Source organism: Canis lupus, chromosome 36 (genome assembly GCF_011100685.1).
Source record: "Canis lupus familiaris isolate Mischka breed German Shepherd chromosome 36, alternate assembly UU_Cfam_GSD_1.0, whole genome shotgun sequence".
Lineage (NCBI taxonomy): Eukaryota > Metazoa > Chordata > Mammalia > Carnivora > Canidae > Canis > Canis lupus.
The window spans coordinates 3,780,983-3,808,925 of NC_049257.1; the positions used below are offsets into that span (position 1 = coordinate 3,780,983).

General features: G+C 39.8%; 1 protein-coding gene across 4 annotated transcripts in view; it reads right to left on the reverse strand.

Annotated features, from left to right (window-relative positions):
* The window catches only part of ACVR1C (activin A receptor type 1C), a 79,349-nt gene that overhangs the window by 24,645 nt on the left and 26,761 nt on the right, over positions 1 to 27,943 (reverse strand). For 3 of the 4 annotated variants that reach the window (XM_038584545.1, XM_038584546.1, XM_038584547.1), the window contains exons 2-3: positions 24,170 to 24,400; positions 1,997 to 2,233 (exon numbers count right to left, since the gene is read on the reverse strand). In XM_038584545.1, coding sequence (XP_038440473.1) covers positions 1,997 to 2,233; positions 24,170 to 24,400 — 468 coding nt within the window. The remainder of the gene's footprint in view (positions 1 to 1,996; positions 2,234 to 24,169; positions 24,401 to 27,943) is intronic. The other variant, XM_038584548.1, reaches the window with a different exon arrangement.

Sequence of the window (27,943 nt, forward strand, 5' to 3'; positions counted from 1 at the left end):
AAAGTCATCTGGGCTTGGATACATTTACAGCTTTCTTTTTAAGAATGATCTTAGAATAATCTAAAGATGAGAGTCCAGCAGGCATTAAATCCAGATTTAGGTTTAAAGGTGCATAAAAACACCAAAAATCTTAATGTTCATTTTTTTTTTTAATTTCATGCCCTGGCTCACGACTATTTTCTTAAACTAAATAAATATCCAGTCTCCGGTTATAAAATCTCCACTACTTTTATTTGAAAAGGAAATTCTTAGTCATCTTAAATATATTCAAGGAAGAGCTCTAAAATACATATTTCTACTTAATGTCTTCAGAGGAACTGAAATGTTGGGGGGCATTAAATAGATGGTTATTTAATCACTTGAACTTTATAAAGAAATTATATTAGAGGAAGTGGGCACAAATCAGAGCTCTCTGTGTTCATATTTTGTGCCTAAAATGTTACCAGCGTTCAGGAAATTAGCCAGCGCTGGGCCTGGGATGTAAAGTCAGGGAAGGAATGAGTACTGCATCTGAACAGTTTTACTTTTAAAGGAAGAATGTCAGATTTCCATGCAATAGTTTAATTTGGAATTTAGTTCTATAAAATTTTCCTGGTATGCCTCCTTTGAAAACCTGCCACCTCCTTTGTGGCATAAACATTGTGACCACTGTCAATGACAGAGCAGGCGATCTTGCCCCCAGAAGCAACAGACTACCTGGGCTCTGTGAATGACAGAACTAGGCCTCTCTTTTCTGGACTCTTTGGTGAGTCTAAAGCTGCTTGATGTTCACTACAGATGCTCATACAGATGCTACCGCCCCTCGGTCATCTGCCCTTGTTAACTGTGCTTGTCTGGAAGCTCCTAAAGGCCAGGGGCTGTGGAGTTTCTGAAAGTCTGTTTGGGGTAATCATCCTTAATGACCCTTCCAAGCAAGAGGGGGACCCAGGGGCTTCTGAAGTGACCCCCCCCCCCCGGCTTATCCTGGTTCACATTTCCGCTGTACCACATGCCAACAGGATTTCTGGACATATACATGAGGAACGGGCATTTTAGAAAGTCTGGTATTATAGAGAAATCTGCGTTGTCGCCAGAAACCCAAAATGCCCTCATACAGCTTGTGCTACGAGACTCATTTAGGCCATAAAACAGCTTGGTATTTTGAATTGCTTCACCAGGGGTCCTGGAGTTCCCCTGGTTCTGGAGAAGAACAGAACTATCATAGCATCTTAGCAAACGCCAGCCCAGCAGTGCTTGCCGCTCCCTACCATCTCCGCTTCTATGCTTTAAGAATACATTCTTGGGGGCCCTGGGGGGCTCACTGGGTTAATCACCTGCCTTCGGCTCAGGTCATGATCCCAGGGTGCTGGGATCGAGCCCTGCGTGGGGCTCTCTGCTCAGTGGGGAGTCTGCCTCCCCCTCTCCTCTCTGCTCGTGCTCCCTGTTGCTATCTCTGTCTCTCTCAAATAATAAATAAATAAAATCTTTTAAAAAAAAAAGAATACATTCTTGATCCTAATTTCAGGTCGGCTCCCTGTTCACTTCACACACACATCCGGGGCGGGGGGAGGGGTGGGGGTGGGGAACTATGGATTCTGACGACTTTGGTTACACCAAGCAAAGACACTGTAGGAATTCCACTTTGTAGAACTGACATCTTTGCCTCAGAATTCAGCTCCCTGGATGTGGTGACTTTTGTGCCCATGAAACATCCTAAGAGAGCAGCAATGATTACTACTGACCGTCACGGAGGAGGGAGAAGGGGAACTCTGTCTTGCTTCAGAAATAAATTCTGAACGAATATAAAAATGAGAATCTTACTACCCAAAGGCAGAAAAGGCAACGGGGAAGACTCCAACCTTCTGGCCCCGACAGCGTGTTTCTTCATCAACCCCCCAACAGGATGCTACGGCACGTCGAGCCCTCTGAGCCACACAGTTCGGAATAATCGCGTCCTTGGTGTTAGATCTTTTTGACCAAGTCTCTTTCTCACTGTGAAGCGGCGCCGAGCACCTACCGGAGCCGGATCCAGAGGCCGCCACGTCGCAGATGAGGTCTTGCAGGGTCTTGCCGGCGCCGACGAGGGCGCGCTCGGGGACCGCCTCCTCCACGTTCCGGCGCCTCCTCTTCCTGCGGCCGCAGCGGCGCCCCCGGCGGGCGCACAGGGTCAGGGCGGCGGCCGCCAGCAGGGCCCCCGGCACCGAGACGGCGGCCGCCAGCTGCACGGGCCCGAGCCCCGGGGCGTCTGGGGAGGCTTCGGTTACAAGAGAAAGCACAGGAGCGTAAGTCAACCAGCGGGACACTCCCCGAACCCGGACTGCCGTGGGTCGCGGGGTCGGGCATCTGCGCTGCGGGGCTCGGCGGCCCGGGGCGGGAAGGGGCGGGAGCATCGCCGCGCCCGGGGCACGCGGGCCAGGGCGGCTTCCCAGAATGCTCGAGGCTCGACGGGCACTGGGGGGCGCTGGACGGGATGAGCACCGGGTGTTATTCTGTGTGTCGGCAGATTGAACACCAATAAAAAATAAATTTATTATTAAAAAATAATAATGATAAATAAAATCCGCCGAGGCGGGTGACAGCTGTTTTCTCCCCATTTCCCGGCTGCCCTCCCGCGGAGCGCAGCCTTCACCCCCCACCCCCCGCACCGGACCCCGGCGCCCGCGCTCTGTCGGGGGCTCCCGCTCCGGGCCGGGGGGCCGGGGGGCAATGGGGGGCCGCAGGGGGCCGCAAGGGGCGGACCCGGGGCTGCGGGAGGACAGGCCCCCCCACCTCCCCACCCCCCCACCCCACCCCGGCTGCGGGACGGCACGCCCGGGAGCCCCGAGGCCAGGCGCCCCCCAAGCCGGGCAGCGCAGGTGCGGCCCCCCGCCCCCTCTCCCCGGCCCCTCTCCCCTCCCCCCTGCCCCCTCTCCCCTGCCCCCTGCCCCCTCTCCCTTCCTCCCTGCCCCTCTACCCTCCCCCCCGCCCCCTCCCCCTCCCCTCCCCCCGCCCCTCCCCCCCAGCGAGCTGCAGCTGCGGGCGAGCGGCCGGGCGGGAGCTCACGTGCAGGGCGCGAGGGCGGCGGAGCGGGCGGGCGTGAGCGAGCGAAGCCGAGGGGCCCTGCGGTGGGTCCCGGTCGTCCTCCCCCCGCCCCCCGTTGGCCCCGATCCCGGTTGGCCCCGATGCCCGGCTGCCCCCCCCCCCGCCCCGCCCGGCCACTCCCCTGTGTCTACCCCGCGAACGGGCGCTGGGGGCGAGCAAGCGGCGGCGCCTACCTGGGCCCCGGCAGGCCTCGAGCACCGGAGGCCCTGCCGGCTTCGCTCTCGGGAGGGAGGGATGAGATTTTTAGTTTTAGAAAAATAAACACGGTGACTGAAGCCAGGCAGCGCAAGGATGTAATTAAATTTGCGGGTCTGACATGAAAACACAGCTAGGCACTTTTTCCAAAGTTCATCTTGCACTTAAGAAATCTTAATTTAGGGAAAACAGTGATACAGGAAAAACCCATTTGACAGATATTTTTCAAAGAAGTAATTTTGACCCTTGAAATGAGCACATGGTTCATTTTCTTTTCGTTCGCCAAAGACAGCCTCAGGATCCATTTCATGTCATTTCATCCCCAAGTCCTATCATCAGGGACGTTGGTTTTCGTTTTTAATAAACTTTAGGAAGTATTTTGTAGGATATGGGAACACAATTCTGGAGCCTCGGGTTCTCAAACATCACAGAAGTAGAAGGACGCAGGCTTTGGAGAAAGAGAAGCCAAAGCGAGCCGATGTTGTTTTCTCCATCTGTGGCCTCGGTGCCTGGAGCAAACCGAGGGGACCCCCCCCCTCCAGGCCTACAGACGACCTCTCTCCAAAGCAGCAGCACAACACCTGCCCCTTACAGTCTAAACAAATGACCCTGCCGACAAAACAGACCTCGTGAATTAACCATTCCTCCGTCTCCCTCCTGTACGACGACAATCCTGGAGAGCTTATTACATTAAATGCACTTACATTTTACTTAAAACATGTCAACTGGAATATGTAAATATAAATTTAAAACAAATATTATTTCATTCTCAAGGAAAAGGAATCAAATTCCTCAAAAATGTGTTCATAAGAGTTTCATTATAATCCAAAAAACTAGGTGGGGTTCTTTTTTTGTTTGTTTTTTGGGGTTTTTTTATACTATCCCTAAGTAAAAGATCTTAAAATGTCACGTGAACTCTGGAAACAAACATAATCCCTGCTCTTCTTACTTTGCCCAGGAAATTCTGGCAGATAACCAATGTTCCTGCTCCAGGTGTTCCAGGATTCCTCTGAAGGCATCAGAGGTTGTACAGGTGCAGATGAGGAGAACTTGGCCTTGAATGTCCTCATGACAAGGGACTAAAAGAGTTCTCGGACTTGACTTTGCTTTAGAAATCATTAACCGTGGTATCTGCCACTTCTAACGTTTGCTGTTATAAAAGAGTTTTATTATCCATTTCACAATGATCTTTCATATCTACATTTCAAGTTGTGTCTCTATCTTTAGGTCCTTCACCATGGTATTCTAGGAATCCTATGAAAGCCACAGAAAGCGCCTAATCACTTGGAACCTCCATAAACATCTAAATTAAACAAGTTTTTAAAATAAAAATAAAATTTAAAGAATAAGATTCCGCTATAGATACATTTATATGATTATCTTATTTCAATATATGTTATCAGGGGCTATCAATATAAACATTAGAGTTAAAAAGCTTATTGATTGTCTTCATTTTAGTAAAGCCCTATTAAGCAGAGCTCAGATCATCACTATGGTAACCGATAAAGAGGCAAAAGGTCAGCAACCCTGAAAATAGAATAAAAGTGTACTGCTCTAGTGAAGGTTACTGCTCTCAAAGATGTTTATTACAGATGGGCAATGTTTCTACTTTTGTGAGCAAATTTACTGATAGGCGTTAGTAATAAAAAAAGATTACTCAGCTAGAAAAAGGCTAGAAGCAATATCCAGAAAGAGCTCCTTCAACACTGAGCAATTTTTAAAGCAAACATTTGTAAGGCCATCTTCTAAACCAAATGTTGATTGTAATCTCTGCAGGAGATAAATGAAAAAAAAACTGTAGTCTACACCCACCGAGTCATGGCAAAAGGAGATAGTAGTGTAGTTAAGAACACATTTTAATAAGTTACCTTATTAAAGTTATTTATTTATTTTTTAAGATTTTTTTATTTATTCGTGAGAGACACACAGAGAGAGAAAGGCACAGACACAGGCAGAGGGAGAAGCAGGCTCCATGCAGGGAGCCCGACGCGGGACTCAACCCAGGGACTCCAGGATCACACACTGGGCCAAAGGCAGACACTCAACCACTGAGCCCCCAGGGATCCCCAATAAGTTACCTTTAATGAGCACATTGTTTCCTAGCTGGTTTTACATTCTAAATCACAGGACAACTCTTATTATTCAATAATTTCCAATTTGAGATTGACTGTGCCAAATGAAATGCATTCTCCATAATCTGAGTAGCTCCGTCGGGGACTATGTTAAACCCAAAAGTGAGGGACGCCTGGGTGGCTCAGCGGTTGGGCGTCTGCCTTCAGTTCAGGTCATGGTCCCGGGGTCCTGGGATCAAGTTCCACCTCAGGCTCCCTGCGAGGAGCCTGCTTCTCCCTCTGCCTATGTCTCTGTGTGTGTGTCTCTCATGAATAAATAAATAAAATCTTTAAGTAAAAAAACAAAAACAAAAAAACCTAAAAGTGAGATTTGGGGAGTACTGCATTGTCCACTCATGTTACTTCACTCCCTAGCGAATTAAATAGAATAGAATGGGGGTGGGGGAGCACTAGCCCAGATGGGTGAGAGGAGCCTCGCTCACAAGTATCTTCCCTATATAAGCTCTATAATACACTGAACCAAGTCAACACAGAGAATGAAGTACTTACAAGGCAGGCAGAAGGGTTGACCAGATGGGGATGGAAGATTTTGGATAGCTGGAGAGAGTCATGGGAAAGGTAGATGGATGTAAGAAAGATAACACAAAACAACAACAACCAAAAAGGAAGAAGGGAGGAAGGAAGGAAGAGAGAAAGAGAGGGAGGAAGTGAAAAAGGAGGACTTAAAAAAAAAAAAAAAAACATTTGGTGTGTGAACTTTGCAACTTCCCCTACAAACCTGAGTGGAACTGTTGATGAAAGCCAATGGTCACTGCCACTGCTCAAATAAATATCAGGACTAGTTTCGATGCTTCAGCTTCTCCTAGGACAGCGCCTCCTTGCCACTCCCTACTTCCAGCTTTAGGTAAGCAATCCTCAAGATTAAAAGAAAAAGATAATATGGGTATGATCCCCATGACCCCCATGTTTCCTCCTCTGCTGACCTCTTCTCTTTCCTTATTAAAAATAATTTTTATGATTACTGATGTTTATGAGATTTATGTGACCTTTAACTTAATTAATTTATATCTTCTTAGCATATGCTATTAGTAGGAGATGACTTAGAACTAAGTGGAGCTAACATAGAACTAAACGATCTATGGACAGATCAATTGTTTCAAATAGTCCATATTGACCATTGGCACGGAAATCTTATAGAATGTCTGTTCCACGTAGAGACACATTTCTTCACTACATTTGAATGACCTTCAACTGACTACGAACTAAGACATTACAATGGGGTGAGGAACTGTAACTCTTTGAAAAGGGGCATCTGGATGGCTCAGTCAGTTAAGCATCCAATTCTTGATTTCAGCTCAGGTCATGGTCTCAAAGTTGTGAGATTGAGCCTTGAGTTGGGCTCTGTGCTGCATGTGGAGCCTGCTTAAGATTCTCTCCTTCTGTGTCTGCTGCACTGCCTCCACCAACTTAAAAAAAAAAAAAAAAGCAGCTCTTTGAAAATAGAGTAACTGAAGAGATATGTGCTGGCTGGACAGCGGTTAAAAAATAAAATCAGGGCAGCTCAGGTGGCGCAGCGGTTTAGCGCCGCCTTCAGCCCAGGGTGTGATCCTGGAGACCCGGGATCGAGTCTTACGTCAGGCTCCCTGCATGGAGCCTGTTTCTCCCTCTGCCTGTGTTTCTGCCTCTCTCTCTCTCTCTCTCTGTCTCTCATGAATAAATAAATAAAATCTTAAAAAAAAAAAAATTTCAGACGGGGCATCTGGGTGGCTCAGTGGTCGAGCATCTGCCCTTTGGCTCAGGTCATGATTCCAGGGTCCTGAGATCAAGTCCCACATCCAGCCCCCCTTGGGGAGCCTGCTTCTCCCTCTGCCTATGTCTCTGCCTCTCTCTGTCTCTCATGAATAAATAAATAAAATATTTAAAAAAAAAAAAACTTCAAAGAAAACAGAGGTCTCCATCCATCCAAAGTGAAGTTTTGTAAGACTTTACAAGGTTAGTGTTTCCTTCCCAGAAGCCGCTGGAGCAAGTAGCCTAGAGAAATTGAAGAGAATCCAAAACACTCCTAAAGAAACCACAGGCAAATTTAATATTAAACCACTCTTATTCCTTTCATTAAAAGTTTTGCCCCAAGTGAAAAGATACCATCCTGCAAGATAACATTCATGAATGTATAAATATTAAAGTCTTCAACTGCCTCCTCACCCATTCCCCCTACAAGGAAAAGCATTTCTTTTTCCAGCTTGGAGCGTGTTCTCAGGTAGTAAGCCAACCAAAAAAGATAACGCTGCTTGAGATGCTTTCTGACGGGTCTGCTTCTGTCCTGGCACATGGGGGAAATGCCACCAGGGTCAACTGAATGCTGTGGTCCATCCACCTACCCTTTAAATCCTCTATTACACAGGTACGTGACGTCAATGAAAGGGTCTTTGTTTAGTTTCATTCACAGGTTTCTGGGGGAAATCGTGGAAGGAATACATGCAACTGAAACAAGAGAATACGTTGCCTCTAAGACATATGTTGTTCATGAGCTCCACAGGAATAATTTCTTTTGTCAAAAACAGAGTGGCTAAGCATGGAGAAGTCCCCCAAATCTTCCTGATGAACCTTCTTTAACCTGCCATTTCAAATCCTCCTCAAATGTGGATACCGTCATTTCAAAACATTTGCTTGATGATAACGAAAATACATTTTGAATCGGTTTCTTACTGCTCAACTAAAGGACTGGCTCCAAACGGATTGCTTTGTATAATGTTGCACTGAGAACAACTGTCTAGTGAAGATGCCAGAAAGTCGGGCACAGTCCACATCCTCATGGAATTTAAATTCTACTAAAAAATACATGATCCATCTAGGGAACAATTCCAAAGCAATTCCAAAAGTAAAAATATGAAGACAACTTTACATAAGAGCAAGGGAAGTGAGAGATAAGAGAAAGAGCATGATGAAGAATTCCATTCATGATCAATCAGTCCGATAGAAAACAATATGGAAAAAAATATGGAACATGTACTTACTACACTTACTTACATGAAGTAGAATGGATCTCAGCTGCTAAGTCAAAAATATCAGTTTTATTGGTCTAACACTCCTATGTAATTCTGCACTCCCTAATTGCAGGCAGCCCTCCACTCCCTGGAGCTTGTCCTAGTTTCCTACTTCTTCACAGTGACCCTTAAGTGATAAGTGTCATCAGGAATAATCCAGGTAGAAGTTAATTCGGTTAGATCCCTCCAACATACTCCACTATAGGGAATAGCAAATGGTCACCCTTCTCCACAGAGCAAGAATAATCATGTCGAACAGGTTGTTTGTGATCAACATGAAGCTCAAGTACTGAACGAGGGCAGCATATCTTTTAATCTAGGGACACCTGCGTGGCTCAGTGGTTGAGCATCTGCCTTTGGCTCAGTTCATGATCCCGGGGCCCTGGGATCGAGTTCTGCAGCCGGCTCCCCATGAGGACCCTGCTTCTCCCTCTGCCTGTGTCTCTGCCTCTCTTTGTGTCTCTCATGAATAAATAAATAAAAATGTTAAAAAAATAATACCTTCTAATCTAGAGATTCAACTGGGTGAATGAAGGGGACAGAAATAACAAGAGCACTGATCTCTGCCTTTTAACTGGATCAGACGAGCTACGGATGGGCCATTCCACTGTTCAGTGCTCAGAGAATGGCTATTTGCACATGCTGTCTTCCCCTGGAATTATTTCATGATTTTATAGCATGTGGGTCGCACTGCACCTGAAAGTATTTCCTGTATAACAGGAAAGTATAACACTCTCCTTGTGTTATGGGGCTTCTGGGCGTAGGTGAGGAACACTGGGTATCTCCAAATCTTCTCTTGTCCACTTTTGTCTGAATTTAAGAATAATGTTTTTACACATTAAGGAATTAGAAATGTGAGATTGAAGAATATAATCTTTGACTTGGGGTCTGTAGAACTTTGAATTAAACAGAGATGAGATTAATCAAATGTAGAAAGGAAAATTTAAATCAGCTCCATGGTTTTTCTCAACTTCAGTGCATCCACCCAGAGGTGAGTTTATCTGTCATCAAAACACATATTCTCAAATGATACCTACTTGTAAAAAAATTAGATAGTAACTATTCAAGGAATATTTCAGGGTTTTTTTTTTTCTTAAGCCAAACTTTTACATGGAAAAAAGGAAAAATCCTTGAAAGTAGCACCCACATGTCCTATCGCAGTTCCCCCTCGTTCAGAGAAGGCATTTAAAGACATTGACCACAAGGGAGAAGTTACGCTTCTCTGTCCTGAGGCTCACACTACTATAAATTCTCCCACAGCATACACAGTCACACAAAGTAGCTCATTCACTCGGAAAAGACTGGTGTGAGATGATTCTATTTTGACCCAGTCCAATATCCTGTACATAATAATCACCCAAAAAGGATTTCAGTAAACAGGTAATAGTATTTACATAACTGAGAGAGTAGGTGCTCACATAGTGTGAAATTCTCAATTTAGAATTAGTTATAAATTTACTTCCAATTTCCTATTACATCCCTATGAACAAAATTTCATAATTGAAATCAGTGTACTTGTTTCCTGGGGTAGGAAATCCTTCCTATATTAGACTTTAGAAGCACAAGCTTGACTTCTTTGTATCCTTATATTTCAGAGCACTTTCCTAAATATAAAAATCATAGCACCTTTCAGTTTACGGAGGGAGAAAAAAAAAAAACCCTGTCTGGCACACCTGTCAGGTGTGCACCGAGTCCTTGGAGAATGAGCTATAAATGGATTTGTTCATGTGATAGCAGAACAATTCCACAAGGGGTCCCGTGAGTATTTCTCAGCATGTAGATGTCACCTTAGACTGACTAGAGCGATGAATTGGTTTAAAATAGAAAAGCATAAGAAAGTTAGAAAACAACAATGCATTTTTTAAAAGATAGTAGATCACAAGACCTTTAAAGTCCCAAAAGAATAATATGATCAGAGCGCAATTTATATACTTATAGCATCCTTTAAAATCATTAATTTTTGATCAATCTAATTGTACTGTTTTGGCAGTTTATCTTCCTTCAGATGTTATCCTTCAGTTTGGTTGAAATGAAAGTCTAATTTAGACATGGACCTAATCAATATGCATTGTTTACCTACCCTGACTGATATAAATAATCAATTTCCCTTTTTCTCTTTACACATCTGAGAACAGAACAGGAAGGTGGAAATTGTACTGAGGTTAATAAAGCACCCAATATTTTAATGTTGTGCGTGTCTTTTCTTTACTGAAACCAATTATCTGGAAAGCAAAAAAATATAATAGCATTATTAAAATAGTGTATGAAACCTGAAAGGAAATTATTAGCACATTTACCCTTTCAAGTGCTGTATGTTTTGGTAGCAAAATGGAAACAAAGATACCTGAAATTTGGATGTTTTTGTTGAATAGTCGATTTCCATATGAAAGGTGGTAATTAGTGTGAGCACGAACTAAATAGCAATTCCTATCAAAATTAACCCAGTAAATACCCAGCTTCTCTTGCCGGGGCTTCCTGACCTTATCCCCGATGACTCTTCATAGAAATTTTTAGAGTGCTCTCAATGCTATCTGATATCACAGCTATTTCTCTGAGCATGTCTCTGATGTCACCTAGAGTCACAAGAAATCATGTTACAAACCGAAATGCAATCCAACCATGAGAGAATCAAGCCACAAAATGCGATTCCTTCACAAAGGAGAGACATACGTCTTAATAATCAGGAAGAAAAGTGAGATCTAAAATTGTATTCAACAGAAAACAAAGGGTTGCAGAAGGGGAGGTGGGTGGCGGGATGGGGTAACTGGGTGACAGGCACTAAGGAGGGCACATGATGAGATGAGCATGGGGTGTTATATGTTGGCAAATTGAATTTAAATAAAGTTTAAAATAAAATTGTATTAAACAGAGTAACTCAACTATGCTAAAATAGAAATCTACTAAACTATTGATAGTGGGAACTCTAGGCCAGTGGGTATAAGCTTGCTACACACTGGGGCGCCTGGTGGCACGGTCGGTTAAGTAGCCAACTCGTGATTTGTCATGGTCTCAGGGTCCTGGGATGAGCCTGCATCCAGCCCCAGGGGGAGACCTGAGTTGGGCTCTGCACTCGGCAGGGAATCTGCTTCTCCCTCAGCTCCTTCCCCCTGCTTGGTCTCTCTCTCTCTCTCTCTCTCTCTCTCTCGCCCCCCTCTCTCTCTCTTAAATAAACACATAAAATTGTTTTAAAATAGAAAAGGCTTGCTACACAGAGACAGAGTGAATAAACAGGGAAAGCCCATGTCTGCTAAGGAAGACTGAGTTACTTCTCAGCTTCGACCACCAAGTAGACTTCAAGGATGCCATGCCTGATTGTTCAAGGCAAGCCAGATATCTAGAAGTTTTATAATAAAACTCTTAATTTTTAACAATGTCATGAAATTCATGTTTCTTTCCTTTTGCTGAAACTGTAGGTCAAACAAACCCAGTCTGTGAACCAGCTATAACCCCAAAGCAGAAAGAACTCTGGAGGACTTGTCGTTTCTATGTTCATTGGAACTGGGTTTAGCCACAAATAACAAAGGAAATCAGACAGCAGTTCCTTTTTCTCTTTCGTGTGAAAGTAATTTGAAGATGGGTTGTCCAGGGTAGGAGGGTAAGTGGTCAGCCAGGACCTCCCACGCTGCCACGCATATGGCGCCACGCATATGGCTCTGCACCCTCGTGGTCCGAGGGAGCCACTGAAACTCCACCCTCTACACCCAGGCAGCATGATGGAGGTGGCATAAGAACGTATCAGTTCTGTTTTCATGGGTCTGCTCAGAAGTTTTCCAAAACACTCCTCTGGCCACTCATCCCATTTGCCAGAACCTAGTCATACGGCCACACGCATCAGTAAGAGTAGCTGAAAATACTGTGTTAGGTGGACAGCTGATATTATCAGCTAAAAGTCTAGGGCCTGCTACTAAGTGGGTATTGGGAGAAAACAATATGTCGTTGAAACTCTTATTTACAAGCATGATAAACCTTGATCTATTAGATTTTTTCGGTAGAAAAAGAACATATGTGCAAAGAGACAAGTCAGACTGTACAAGAATTGATAAGGAAGGAGTTACATAATGTCCTCAGCTGTTCAGCGCTCCAGTACCAACTTAGATGTTAATAGAATGTGCCACCTCAACTCAAACAACTTTGAAACTTGATGTTTTGTTCTTCTTTTATTTTTAAATATAGTGAATATACAGAAAAGTGCATACGTACATAGGTTGAGTATAAAAAGACTGATAAGTTCCCATGCATCACTACCCTCCTTCATCCCCTTTCCCCCTCTGCCCTCACTCTGAGATACCCCCACATGATCACAACCTTATTCCCTCATCAAGGGTAACCTTTACTCTGATTTGATGAAAAATGATTTCCTTACCCTTGTACTGTGGTTCCCAGAATCCCTTTTCTTATATGGTTCCATGTTCAAGTTGGCATATTTGCATACATGTTCAAATATGAGAGTGGCATGTAATTTCCTTTTCTTATATTGTCTTTGTTGGGTTTTGATATCAAGATTATGCATAAAATGGGGCACCTGGTGGCTCAGTGGTTGAATGTCTGCCTTCGGCTCAGACCATAATCCTGGTGTCCTGGGATCGAGTCCCACCCACATCAGGCTCCCCACAGAGAGCCTGCTTCTCCCTCTGTCTGGTCTCTGCCTCTCTCTGTGCCTCTCATGAATAAATAAATAAAATCTTTTTCAGAAAAGATTATGCATAAAATGAATGAAGGAGTGTTTCCTCTTTGTCTACATTTTGGAAGAGTTTGTGTGAGTTATCTGTTTCTGGAAGTTTGTCAAAATTTTCTGGTAAAGCCTCATGGGCTTTGAAATTTTCTTTCTGGGAATATTTTTCACTACCTTTTAAAAACTATGGTCTTTATCATCATAAGACTATTCAGATTTGATTAATTGCAATTTTCTAAAAATTAGGCTGCTTGAAAACCATATTGTTTCAACTCTATATGGTCTCACTAATTATTTTATCTACTTGTTCTATCAATTACCAAGACTGACTTATAAAAATCTCCCTCTGAGATTGTAGAATTCTGCATTTCTCCTTATAGATCTCGAAATATTTTCTTTATTTTTTAGTCCCATCCTTAAGTCCACAGAAATTTAAATTTATTAAGAATCTCTGGTAAATTGAAACTTTAATCATTACAAAATGACCCTTCTTAACTCTAGTAATATTTTTTGCCTTAAAGTTAATTTTGTCTTCTCTTAATATAAAGAAGCTAACAGGGATGCCTGGGTGGCTCAGCAGTTGAGTGTCTGCCTTTGGCTCAGGGCGTGAATCCCAGTCCCAGGATCCAGTCCCGCATTGGGCTCCCTGTGAGGAGCCTGCTTCTCCCTCTGCCTCTGTCTCTGCCTCTCTGTGTCTCTTGTGAATAAATAAATAAAATCTTTTTTTTTTTAAGAAGCTAACATTTTTTGTTTTAATGTATGTATGGTCTGTCTTTTCCATCAAAATAACTTCAACATTTTTGTAAACTTTCCTTTTTCAAGACATTTTTAAAATGATACTTAATTGGATTTGTTTTCTCTAGTTTGGTAACTTTTGCTTAGTCTATTTACATTAAATTATTTACATTTAATTATTATTGGCATTTGGATGCTTTCTTTTTGTCACCTCTGTTACGTGCTTCTCTCTCTCTGCCTCTCTCTCTCGTTACTTCTTTTGGATAGTTTTTATTGTTTTATTTTTCCTATTGTAGATTAGAAGGAACGTAGTCACACTCTACTCTTTTAGAAGTAATTTAGAAATGACAACAGAGACATTTCAAAGCATAAGGATTAACAATCTTTTTACCTTGACAAAAAAAAAAAAGGCCCTTAGAAAATTTTAATTCCATTTACCCCTCTCTTGATATGTACAGTATGCTATTTTTATACTGAGTGACCATTTTATCTCTATTTTTAAAACCCTAGAAGACATTGCTGCTCTTGTAGATTAATGCTCTTTAGAATTAGTTACATAGTTAGTACCTTTTTTTCATTCCTCCTTGCATGCCAGAACTTTGGTACAGTTCCTTTCTGCCTAAAGTTCATCCTTAGAATTTCCTTAATCAAAGACTTTGATAATGTTAAACTCACTTATTTGTGTTACTTTGAAAATGTCTTTTACTTAACCTCATTCTTTAAAGATATTTTTGCTCTGTAGAATTATGGATCACCAGTTAATTCCTTAGAGAATATCGAAGATATAATTCCATTTTTTCTCTTTTTACTTTTTGCTATTGAAAGGATATCTGTTCTTCTGTAACTCCTTTGAATTTCATTTACCTTTTTCATCTGTCAACTTTTAGGATTTCACTTTGTCTTTGGTGTTCTGCAGGCTTGCTATGCTATTTCAAGGTTTGGCTATCATTTTATTTCTTCTCTTGATATTGATTGAATTTATTGGATTTATAGATTGCTGTTCATCAATTCTAGAAAATTCTGAGCTGTTAATTCTGCAGAGACTTTTTCCCAAATATTTCTTCCTTCTCCTAGGACCACTGTGTAAAAGTATACATTAAATCTTTTTATGCATTCCTCTATTTGTCATTCTCTCTTCCATATTTTCCATCACATACTCTCTGTACTACTCCATACAAAAAAACTTCTGAACTCTATATGAGATTCCTAATTCTCTCCTTATACTAATTGTTATTAAACTCATCCATTAAGTTTTCAACTTTTGTTATATTTTTAATTTTAAAAAGTTTTATTCTGTTATTGTTCAAATCTGGTAGGTCACTTTTTTATAATATTCTATTCCCTAAAAATATTTCCAAATTTCTGCTGGCTCATGCTTGCTGCCTTGCATCCCTGTGTGCTTGGGGTGCTTATTCTTCACTATGTACTGTTCCTGTCCTTGAAAAAGTATCTATTTTATCTGCTTGAGGCCTAGCATTAAAGTCTCTTTCTCTAGAGAGCTAGTACTTTCTTCTGGCAGACTTGGGAGTGAGAATAGTCTGGGACTGCCTTAAAGAAAGTTTGTTCTCTGCAGAGTCCCCGTACCACTCACTCAAGCAATGGGAACATAGGCCTAAAATCCATGTGATGTCCAGGCCCTGTGCATAGCTTCGGAGGAACAAGTTTTATGTTTGTCGTTCATTGCTCCTGTTCTGCTTAGTGATAAGCCCAAACCTGCCCCCCTGGACTTAGAAGGAGATGGGTTTATATCTCATTTAAACCTGCAATAAGCAAAGAGACCTTTGATATCACTGCTCAACATGGTGACTTCTATTAGATGATCTAATTTGAGCAAATTGTGTTTCTTGACCTTCGTCATCCTTCAACCTTGAGATCCTTAATAATAAAACTCAACACGTTCCATATTAGAGAAAGCAGACACACATGAGGAAAAGAGTATCAGATAAAAGTATCAGAAAGTCATATAATACTGTCGTAAAAATAAGAGTGTTTACTGGTTCATATAACAAGAAATCTGGAAATACGCTGATGACATTGTTGAGTTTCTTTGTTAACAAATTTTAGAACCAATCTACCTCCAGATTTCCTACCATGATGAGTTAGCAAACTGCCTTATTAAGACATTATTATCTAGGTTTCTGGTACTTTTACTAGAAAACATCTTGACTGATACCTTATTCTTTTAACTTACGTAAATCTAATGGATGGAAAAGAATGGTTGTTTTAATTTGCATCTCTACAGCTATGAGTGATGTTGAACATCTTTTCAATACTCTGACCACTTAGAACATTCTCTTCCATAAAATTTCTGTTTGTGTCTCTTGCTCACTTTTTCATTTAGTGCCCCCTGTCCTTCTCTCTCTCCACTCTCTTGCCATGCACAGGCACATAAACACACGTACACACATATGAGCTCTTTACCTTCTCATGGTTAATTTCCTTCCAGTCACACATACTGCAAATATTTCTATGCCATATTTAACTTATCTTTGGTTTTATTTATGTTATCTTTCATTACTCATTTTTATTTTAGTTTGCATGCAATTATATCTCTTTTCCTTTTATAACAGTTGGATTTCCTGTCTTATTTAAAAACAGCTTCCATACTATAAAGTCATAAAAATCTTTTTTCTAAATTTTCCTCTGACATTTAAATTGTTTTATATTTCACAATTAGATATTTAATCAAGCTGTAATTTATTTTTGTATATGGTATGACACTGTGGTACAGCCCTGTTTTCTTCCAGATGGATAGATAATTATGCCAGCATCATTTCAAAAATAAACTATCCTGGAATTTCCATTTCTGCCAAGTTACACTTTAGATGTCCACAGAAGCCCTTCTTGGTACAGCATACACAAAAATGCTGAATAAAATATAAATGAAAAAGTCTTTTTTTTTTTCTATTACATGATTAAGCTTGTTGGAAAAGAAGTGAATTGCTCAGAGCCACAAATAAAGCAAAACTCCAGAGAGACACTTGAGCACTGGGACTGCTATTTACCCTGGAGGCATCTGTCAGCTTCTGGTGGTTACACAGCTTACCAGACTGGAGCACAAGATCAGAAGATGAAACATGGTTCCTAAGACAACGAAAGGCCAGATCAGAGATCCTCATATAAATCAGGCAGCTAAGAATGGCATTACAGTGGAAATAAACAACACACAAAGTGTTCTGTAGAGAGAGACAGAATCTGAACCTTGACTTTGATACAGAAGAAAAAAACCTTCAAGAATTTCTCCCCCACCCCATGTATATACCATAGAATACTAGAATACAGGGTATATACCCCAAGTATGTACTAGAGGCAGGCTTAGAGCTTGAATTCATATTATATGTTGGGGCTTCTCCCTCTGCCTGTATCTCTGCGTCTCTCTCTCTCTCTCTCTTTCATGAATTAATGAATAAAATCTTTAAAAAAAAAACTAAACATATTATATGTTGGCCAAAATAAACCTAATTGAAACAATGGGTTTCAGTCGGTAGATCCCCAGGTACCTAAAAGAAGCTAATGTACATCCTCTCTAGAGGAACATATTTTAAATACAGGCCCGAAAGTGTCCTACAGATACAGTTCCCAAAAACATGAGCTCACATTCAAAAATCACAAAACACAAGGTAAGCAGCCACCAAAATATGAGTCAGCAAAATAAAAAAACAGCACATCCAAACCCACAAAAACTGTAAATATTAAAACCATCAGAGATTCAAACATTAGAAAATATGGGGGAAAGATTTTAAGAGACACGAAATAGATACAGAAGGCCCAGCTCACACGAACTCAGTGAAAGAATTGTGAGAAAAACTGAAGAGAACCCATCAGAAGACTTGCAGACAAAATCCATCATAGAGACACACCCAAACGCCTTCCAATGCGAATGGAACCTATTATTATGTGTTTACCCTACCTGATTCCCCAGCTCCCCACCAAGTGCACAGCAATTTGTGGAAATAAGTCTTTTATTTTTGAAATGGAAGAATTTATCAGTTACTTTGGAAGACAAATTTTCTCTCCTAAATTCAGAGGAAACTGAGAGTGGACGATTGCAGGAGTTACTAGGCAGGAAGCTTCCTGAAGCCTGGAGTACTAAATTAAAGTCAGAGCTGGAGTCAGAGTGAGAAAAGTAATATCCAGAAAGGTAAGCAGATATCTTGGGAATTGCAGATAGCTATTCTTATCTGATCTAAAAATAAACAGGAAGGATACATTAGACAGGGAACACTACATAAAGTATATGTCTCTCTTGTTTAACCGATTTGCATGGTCTATATTCAACTTTTAAATATTTAGCACTAAACTTGTTTTGTGAAAATAGTAACATATTTGCTGTTAATAAAAATGTGAACTCAAAACACTAGTCAAATAAAAGGCTATTTTTTGGAAATGGATGTTGTCTTTCAAAATTTTATATAGGAAAAAATCTCTAAATATTTGTGATAATACTTGAACTTGGAAGGTCACTCCAGCGACATCAAAGATACCAACTTCAATAAGCTTCAGGGAAGGAGGCAAATTTTTTCTGATATTTTATCTCTATCAAACTATAAAATTGCTTCTATCCCCCAAATTATTAACTCCTAAAAATTAAACCTGTGTGCAATGTCAAAGAAAAAAGTATGTTTTTTAAGGGCAAATGATTGAATTAAATGTGATCTAAATCAAACCTTGCTTACAATTATCTAAATTAATTCAACTTAAATCTAATACAACTTAGTATTAAAAATGAATGGGTAAAAGGCTTTTAAAGGCCATTTAGAAAGCATTTTAGATTAAAACAGTAACTAGATTCTTAATAGATTTTTGTGCAAGTAAATGAAAATAATAAGTGTCCTTGCTCCATTTTAAATTACCACATTTTAAATACCTACTAAAGTGGTGTTTCTTTAACTGTGAACAATCTCTTAATGGAGTCTCACCAGAATTCTTACTCAAGGAAAATTCATATGGAACCTCATACATTTTAAGGATATATTCTGTAAAATTCTTTTTTTTAATTTTTTTAAATTTATTTATGATAGTCATACAGAGAGAGGCAGAGACATAGGCAGAGGGAGAAGCAGGCTCCATGCACCGGGAGCCTGACGTGGGATTCGATCCCAGGTCTCCAGGATCGCGCCCTGGGCCAAAGGCAGGCACCAAACCGCTGCGCCACCCAGGGATCCCATATTCTGTAAAATTCTTACGTCAGTTGGTGTGCATGCAGTTTGAGGGAAATTGTATAAAATGTATTTCTTTCTGTGTGCCACAGTGGAAACCTGTATAAAAGCCACTAGTCTAAGGCTTTAGAAATTAGAACCAAACTTAAAAGGATTTTTAGGAGGTAAAGGGTGAGGGTCTACATTTTTCCAATTGCTGAGTTACAATTGCACAAGCAGAGAGGGGCAGGGAGAAGAAAAGTCCTGAGCTGTATTCAAGGTAGGGATTTTGTCACAAAGAAACAAAGCAAGAGCCCAATGGTTACACATAGGACTTAAGGACAGAAGAGGGTCAGCTGAAAGATCACAAGCCTTGGTTACTACACTTACCATCAAGTCACTACCCAGAAATGGCCCCACAGCCTGGGGTGAAGGCTGAAAGAGCCAAAGAGGCAAGGATCCACCTGGCTTTCAGAGGAACCAAGAAGGGAAGTCCAGGTTTTCTCCAATCTCTTTCAGTGAACCACTGTCTCTTTTCCTATTTTGTTCACAATGTGATGCAGAACATGAACACTGTCGAAATGTCACACTCTTTACTTTGCACAGTGCTTCTGTATATTTCATGTATATGTAACCACATTTGAAAGTAATAAATGTCCTCCAAGCAGAGCAGGGGATGGATATCAATCACGCTTACTGATGACACAAAAATAGTGGAGTTCTTGGCACTGTGGCTGGGTCAGTGCTCAGCCTGGAAGCTCCTTTCCAAACAGCTGCTGTTCCAAATACAGCTAATAACCATTTAGTGCTGCCTTACAGACAGAACAACCCGACACAAGATGACTACACATACGATCCTATTCAATTTCATGTCCATTGACCATACCATGTCACTAAAAGACAAAATTTCTTAGTTTCAGTGCAAAAATTTGAATTCAATAAATGTCACATAGCATTTTGTGTAGACACATTAATTACTGGCTAGACAACACATATCTTCCCCGTTATAAGTAATATTTGGAAACCAATTAATGTAATCATCACATCAATACACTGGAGAAGAAAAATCATGCTATAATTTCAATAAATTCATGAAAATACTTGAAAAAAATTTAATATCCATATAGGATTAACCTTCCCCAAACTAGGAATAAGAACAAATCTCATCAACTGATAACAGGAATCCATAAAAATCTACAGTTAAAATCATATTTAATGGTAAAAGAGGGAGTGCATTTATTCCTAGGTCAGGGAAAGGCAAGGATCTTCACTCTTAGCGCTCTTATTCATCATCATATTAGCAGTGTTAGTGCAAAAAAGCAAGAAAAAGACATAAAATGCATACAGATCAGAACAGATGTCAAATTGTCTGTACTCACGGATATGATGATTATATATGTAGAAAATCCCAAAGAATTTTTAAAAAGAGCTACCAGAACTCATATAATTCATTTTGGCAAGCTTGTAGGAAATAAGGCCAATATACAAAATTAATTTTATTTTCATACATTAATAATTAACATGGAGCTATTAAACACACCATTCACAACAGCACCCAAACACAGGTAATACTTATACATTCCAGGAAATACATACGAGACCTGTTCTCTGTCAACTACGAAACATTGCTAAGAGTAACTGAAAAAGAATTTAAAAAATGGGAAAGCATATTATATTCCTGGTTAATATTGTTAACATGACCATTTTCTTCAAATAACTTACACGTTCAACTCAATCTCATAAAAATCTCAGCATGTGTTTTTGCAAAAAGCATCGAACTAATTCTAAAATTTAAATGGGGATCCCTGGGGGGCACAGCAGTTTGGCGCCTGCCTTTGGCCCAGGGCGGGATCCTGGAGACCCAGGATCGAATCCCACATCAGGCTCCCGGTTCATGGAGCCTGCTTCTCCTTCTGCCTATGTCTCTGCCTCTCTCTCTCTCTCCCTGTGTGACTATCATAAATAAATTTTAAAAAAATTAAAATTTAAATGGAAATGCAAAGGACTCAGAAGAACCAAAGCAACTTTTAAAAAGAACAAAGTTGGAGAGGTCACAGGACCTGACTTTGATACTTACTATATTAAGCTACAATAGCTACAATAATAAAGAATGTTGGATAGTGACATAAACATAGACATACAGAATACTGAAGCAGAAGAGCAAGGCCAGAAATATACCCACATATATATGGTCACTCATATATATGGTTCAAACCAAGTGGCAAGGTAATTGAAAGGATAGATTTTCAAACAATTGATGCTAGAACAACTTCAGATCCATATACAAAATAAAATTTCACCTAAACCTCACATAGTAGCACAAACCTCACATAGTAACACAAATTATGGTTAAACTGAATATAGGCTTAAATGTAAATGCTGAAATATTAAAATTTCTGGAAGAAAACATAAAAGAGGGTATTTACAGCCTTTGAGTACACAAAGACTTCCCCATTTAAGGCATGACACATAAAAACAATAGCAAAATACATACTTCATCAAATGTTAATCTACTCTGCAAAAGGCATGTTCATGAAAACAGCAATCCACAGAGTGGGAGAAAATAGAATACACATATCTGATAAAGGACTCGTTATTCAGAATATATAAAGAAGTTTTAAATTCAACTATAAGAAGATAACTCAATGTTTTTAACATGCAAAGATTTGACATGTTATAGAAGAAGATACACAACTGTCCAATATGCACCTAAAAATAACTGAATATCATTAATCATCAAGGAAATGCAAACTAAAACCACAGTGGAATACCACTACACAATCACTTGAATCACTTGAAAGGCTACAATTTAAAAAAAATGATTATCCTAGGTGACCGTAAAAATAGGACCAGCTGGAACTATTGTATATTTCTGTGGGGGGTGTAAAACAGTACAGTTTAAAAACTACTTGGGAGATTATATTTGTAAAGTAGATACTTATATGATCCTAGGATTCCACCTTTAGGTATTTTCTCATGAGAAGAAAAAAACACATATATCCAAAAACTTATACCTAGATGTTCATAGCACCTTTATTAACAGCCCCCACATGGAAAAGATCTGAATACTCATCAGTGGGTTACGGGGAAAACAGCAACAGCTATACTATATTCATATAATGGGTATCACCCAGGAATAAAAAAAGGAACAAGCTACTAATATCCCCAACAACATGAATGAATCTCAAAAAGATGCTGAATGAAAGAAGCCATGTGCAAAATAGTATCTTCCAGAAGGACTCTATTTTGTGAAACTCTGGGAAAAATAAATCTAGTCTATAGTGATAGAAAATAGATCAATCTAGCCCTGGTCAAAGTGGGGCCTGAATGAGAACATCCTGAGGCAATGGAAAAGTGGTGGTGGTTACATGGGGTATATGTGTGTCAAAACTTATCAAACCGTGTGCTCAAAATTTCTGCATTTTATATCTAAATTATACCTCAATAAAATTGATTTTTTAAATAAAAAGACTGGTTCCTACATGGACTTGAGGGTAGAACATAAGGTTCTCAGTAGTTGTTAGGCAGAGCTTACTGTTAGGCTGGAGAGGTCCTACATTCTAGCTACACCGAGTTTCTTTAATTTGCCCAACTGCATATGAACCATCTTGTCCTCCAAGAACTGTTGCTCTCAGCGTTACTACGGTCTTGTGTCCATCCTGAATGGCTGAATGTGGTCTTGTGAGTGATTCTTTACTGAGAAGCCTCCTCAAAGATGCCACCACTACAGCCTAACGCAGACCTACCGCCCCCTTAATTTTTGGATCTTGGTCACGGGAAGACCAGCATCAGATACAGGGAACTTCCGTTTCAGGCTGTCTTGGGCCCATACATAACCCTGGGAGAAAAATATAAGGGAAGAAAAATACCCAGAACAAATGCCAGATCACCACCAAACCAAGGAAGTCTATGGAATCTGAGGCAGGGGAGTAAGTGTGGTCTAAGAATCAAGACTGCAAGATGAAATATGGCAAGTATGACTTCTAAGGCTGCAATAGGTAGTATAATGAATTAGAACATTCCCAGAGTGGGACAAGTACCGGTGGTGATTCATGAAATGATTCTAAGGGTTCTTGAGACCATTTGGAGTGGTCAACAAACATGATTTAAATAACACTGAATCACATAATGATTGATAATTTTTTCTTTAGTTCTCTTAGTTTTGCTGATGATCAAAAAGCCTCATTTTGTACCAGTATGTCTTGAACATCGCATTCTTCTCCCTCTTAAACACAGAGAAAATCCAAAACACTTAACTGGAATGCAGTAGCTATGTTTGGTTTTGTACATAGTTGTCTTCTACATATGGTAAGGAAACCAGTTTTTCCTTTGTGGTAGTGACGCCAAGTTTCTGCATAAAATAAATGTTCTTTGGTAGGAAAGGGGAACCGTGAATTTATTGAAAAAAAAATTGGTTAAAAATACCGGAGTAGGATATTGATAGGGTGACGCAGGAAGACCTGAGATTGGATAATGGTACCTTAAAATGTCACTTTGTAAATAAGACTATATATCTGTGTGAAGATATTATATTAGCATATCAATAAGCACTGGATTATTACTAAATTAATAAACAATAAAGAAAACCCACTACATAGTATTTTCAGGTCATACATTAGCTTGTGATTTTAATTACTTGCCCCTTAACATCCCCAAAATTACTGAAAAAACACCAGACTGATTGTCAGTGTCTTGTAAATTAGGATAAAGCACCATGAAACTGGGTGAAAGGCAAGACTATATCTGCACAATAAGGAAGAGTTACTTTCCATCCTACCTCCATCTTTCTGCTCATAAGTGCTTGCACTTGAGTGTGGGCAGGCAAAGAAGATATGCAGAAGGTGCCCATGAGAAAAAGAGTTTGTCTCCATAAAAGTTGGCAATCTACTAATTTTAGTTTTGCTTCCTTTTATCTTTTTTTTTCTTCATATATGTGTTAATTTCTTTCCTTTACAAGAATTCATACAAATTGACATTTTACTTTAGGTCCATTAATCACTTCAAAAAATACAATCCACGTGGACAAATGTCTTCAAAATTATTATGCTGTTGTCAATGTTTTGACAGTCTTGTGCAATTTTAAAAAAAATCAACCTCATCTAGGCTCTAGAGAATGTCACCAGTCAAAAAAAGGAGAGACATAAAATGGATTTTCTTACTTAAAGAAACATCATGGGATGATGAAGGCCTACTATGCTTATAATTTCCCAAGAGTACAATTACATTTGGAATGAACAAAGATAAATGCATTACCTGTGGGAAGGTGCAGTGTTATGTTGTTGCAAAAGTCTGTGAAGCAGCATTCTGTTTTGGTAACATTGTTGGAACTATGACAGAAGACTTGAGCATTCAGTTCTGGGAGAGAGACACAGGACTTGATCACTTGTTCTTTTCCATTGGTCAGCATAACTGAAGCCCAGCATGCTCCTTCAGTTTGGCAGGTAAAGTTTGAAGAGTCACACAAAAGACAGACACATTTCAATCCTGAAAAGTGTAAGACAGAAAGCTTTAAGATATAGAAATATCATGCAAATTTATTTCATAATACTTGAATTTAAGAATTCAATCTTAATTAGAATTGAAGAAGGATTTCAATGAACGGCACTGGATAAACACAGGCTACTGTTCTCAGCAGTCATGCATTTTATTACACAGGTGGCCCAATCATCATTTACTACTGCTTGTATTTTTGTGACTTTATTCAGTTGCTACTACATTATAAAACCATTTTCTTGGCCATGGTCTAAGTCCCTCCTTCTCAAACTCAATTGGCCTATTTCTAAGTCAACAGCTCTCATGAAATGCTGGGATACCGCCACACAGCAACCAAGGGGTGCTGTCCAGTATCACTTGTAAACTGTGGTTGGAGAGCTAAGTAACCAAACCATCCAGGGTGCTCTGTTCATTGACCCCTTCTCCCTTGAACTTTTAAGTGAATGTTCTAAACACAAACCTAATCATAGAAATTTACCGCTCTAAAAACAAAACAAAAAAGTGTGATTCTTTACCCTTATATTCGATGATGTGTTAATATTACTGCTATTGTCATAGTAGGCACTGATGAGCCATGACACTTTCCCCCTCTTCACTAAGAAATACATCATAGAATAAGAGTCATCTGAACAGAGACCATGACCTTCAGGCAATTTTCTTTAATGAACACATCTATTCCATGAAGCAAAATACATCAACAGTAGAATTTAATATCTCAACATCAATAAAACTTTCAAAAATTGGACTTTGCTAATCTGTCCACTGTATAAATTTCCTCGATCCTCCTCACTTACTACACACACACAAACACCCCCCCACACACGCTCATGAACTCACATGTTCCAAGTGACACAGCATTCCTCTGTGCTGATGTAAAATATCCATCAGCATGAAGTTCAGTGGTTGTGACAATTTATTCAAATTTTATTTAATTACATTGTTTTTAAATAGTACAGTACTAAATAAGCCTTTTGTATTATTATTCTAATGAGTTTTCTGTTAAATCATAACTACTCCCCACAATTATCTGAATGCACCAAGTTTTATAATAAAAATCATTTTTTACTGGAATTGAAGTCTTTAAATCGCTAATTACTGAAATTGGAACTGTTATAACTGTACAATTTTTGATACATAAATAATAATTTTTATACTTGACTTCAAATATCAATATAAGGGCAAATATGGATAATATTCTTACATAACTGTGTAAGAAAGAACAAATTACATATTGACCAATAAAAATTATCTTTCCTCTGGTCATTTTTCTTGATTGATATAAAAATACCATTTCTATAAACATATTTATTATGGGATAAAAGAAATACATCATAAAATAAAGTATTCTTTTATTAACGACATTGGGCCAAACATAATAGCTCACTCCTCCGTTTATTCTAAGGGAGATTAATATAAACAAATCTACAGCTGACCCTTGAACAACATGGGTTTCAACTACACCCATCCATTTGTAAGTGGATTTCTTTTCAATAAATGCAGTACCATACTCTAAATATCCTTTTTCTTCCTTATGGTTTTCTTAATAACATTTTATTTTCTATAGTTTACTTTATTGTAAGAATACAGTATACAATACATGTAATATACAAAATATGTGTTAATTGTTTATGTTATTGGTAGGGCTTCCAGTCAACAGGAGGCTATTAGTGAAGTTTTGGGGGAGTCAAACATTAAGCAGATTTTCAACTGTGTGAAGGGTTGGTGCCTTTCCATGCACGTTGTTCAGCAGTCAACTATACGCATTTGTTGGTATGTATGTGCTACAGTAGAACCTTGTAATCTACATTGATTAGGATTCAGTAGAGCTAGATGTATAAAATCCAGGTGATCTGAAAAATGTTTTAAGTCCCTTTCCTTGTATAAAAGAGAGCTCATATTGTCACTATCCATCCAATCAGGTGTCTTCTGTCAGTGGAATCTCTCTCTAGTACTTTTCAATTCCAATCTGACAAACGCCTTCAAATCCCCGTTATATTAGCTTTGAATCTTGGCCATTACTTGGCCTCTTTATGCTTCCATTTCCTTATATGAAAGATGAAGAGAAGAATAATATACCTCCTCATACTGTTGTGAAGAATAAATTAATCTACATAAAGCTCTTAGAACAATTTCTGGCGCACAGGAAGCCTATGTAACCATCAGTGACTATGACTTGCCCTACCAGAGGAGGTAAAGCTGGTTGTCTTATGCTAACAATTGAAATACATTCATAATCCATAAAGGAATGGCTGAATGGACTAGGCTGTAAGACCATTTAAGAGGCATACAGGGGGGATCCCTGGGTGGCGCAGTGGTTTGGCGCCTGCCTTTGGCCCAGGGCACGATCCCCAGGATCGAATCCCACGTCGGGTTCCCGGTGCATGGAGCCTGCTTCTCCCTCTGCCTGTGTCTCTGCCTCTCTCTCTCTCTCTCTCTCTCTGTGACTATCATAAATAAATAAAAAAAAAAATTAAAAAAAAAAAAGAGGCATACAGGGATCCCTGGGTGGCGCAGCGGTTTAGCGCCTGCCTTTGGCCCAGGGCGCGATCCTGGAGACCCGGGATGGAATCCCACGTCAGGCTCCCGGTGCATGGAGCCTGCTTCTCCCTCTGCCTTTGTCTCTGCCTCTCTCTCTCTCTGTGTGACTATCATAAATAAATGAAAAAAAAAATTTAAGAGGCATAACAAAGAAATGCATCCCTCTCTACTCTGTGGAGTAACTTGAATGTTCTCCTTCTTCAAATGGCCCAGATTAGAATCTAGAGAGTCACACAGCAGGGTGGTGTTTGGCCATGGTCTAGATAAAGAACTCAGGAAAAGAAAGTCTCAGTTCTATCTCTGTCACTAACATGCTCATTGCCTTTAGAGATGATATTTGACCTTACAGTGCCTCAGTGCCTACTTCTGAAAATGGGAAATGAACTGGGGTCAGGGTAGTGGATCCCAAATCCTGAAATCTCAGAGTGCCACCATTTTATGACTCCATGATTTTTTTAATTCACAGAAATTTACAACTGCAAAATATAGAAAACGTTTTGACATTGAAGAAACTTAACCCACTGTGGTTATTCTTTATCCTCATATTTTAAGGGGCTGAAGTTGGGAAGACTAAGTCTCCTGACACACAGTCTCAAACCAGTTATTACTGGACTCCTCATCAGAGTCTCCATGAATTTTCTGTTTCCAGGAAAAGCCTACCTGGAAATCAATGCAATTAACTACAGAAGAGGGGTTCATGGAAGGAAGACAACCATAAAGCACTCAACAATTAAACATATGTTAGTTTCATGTATGTTTATCATTACGCATAATTCCCAGTGCAAATGTGGGATGCCATCGTCTCCGTTTTCTAGATAATGAAATATGAGGGTCAAAAAGATCAAGTGGCTGAATTAATGTAGCAGTTATTAGATTATACAAGCAATGTTGTTTCTGCCCCCACCAAAGCTGATACATATCTAAAAAAATTTTTTTAAATGATAGGTTCATAAAACATTTTCCAACCTCACCAATTTCTCGCAATTGAATAAAATA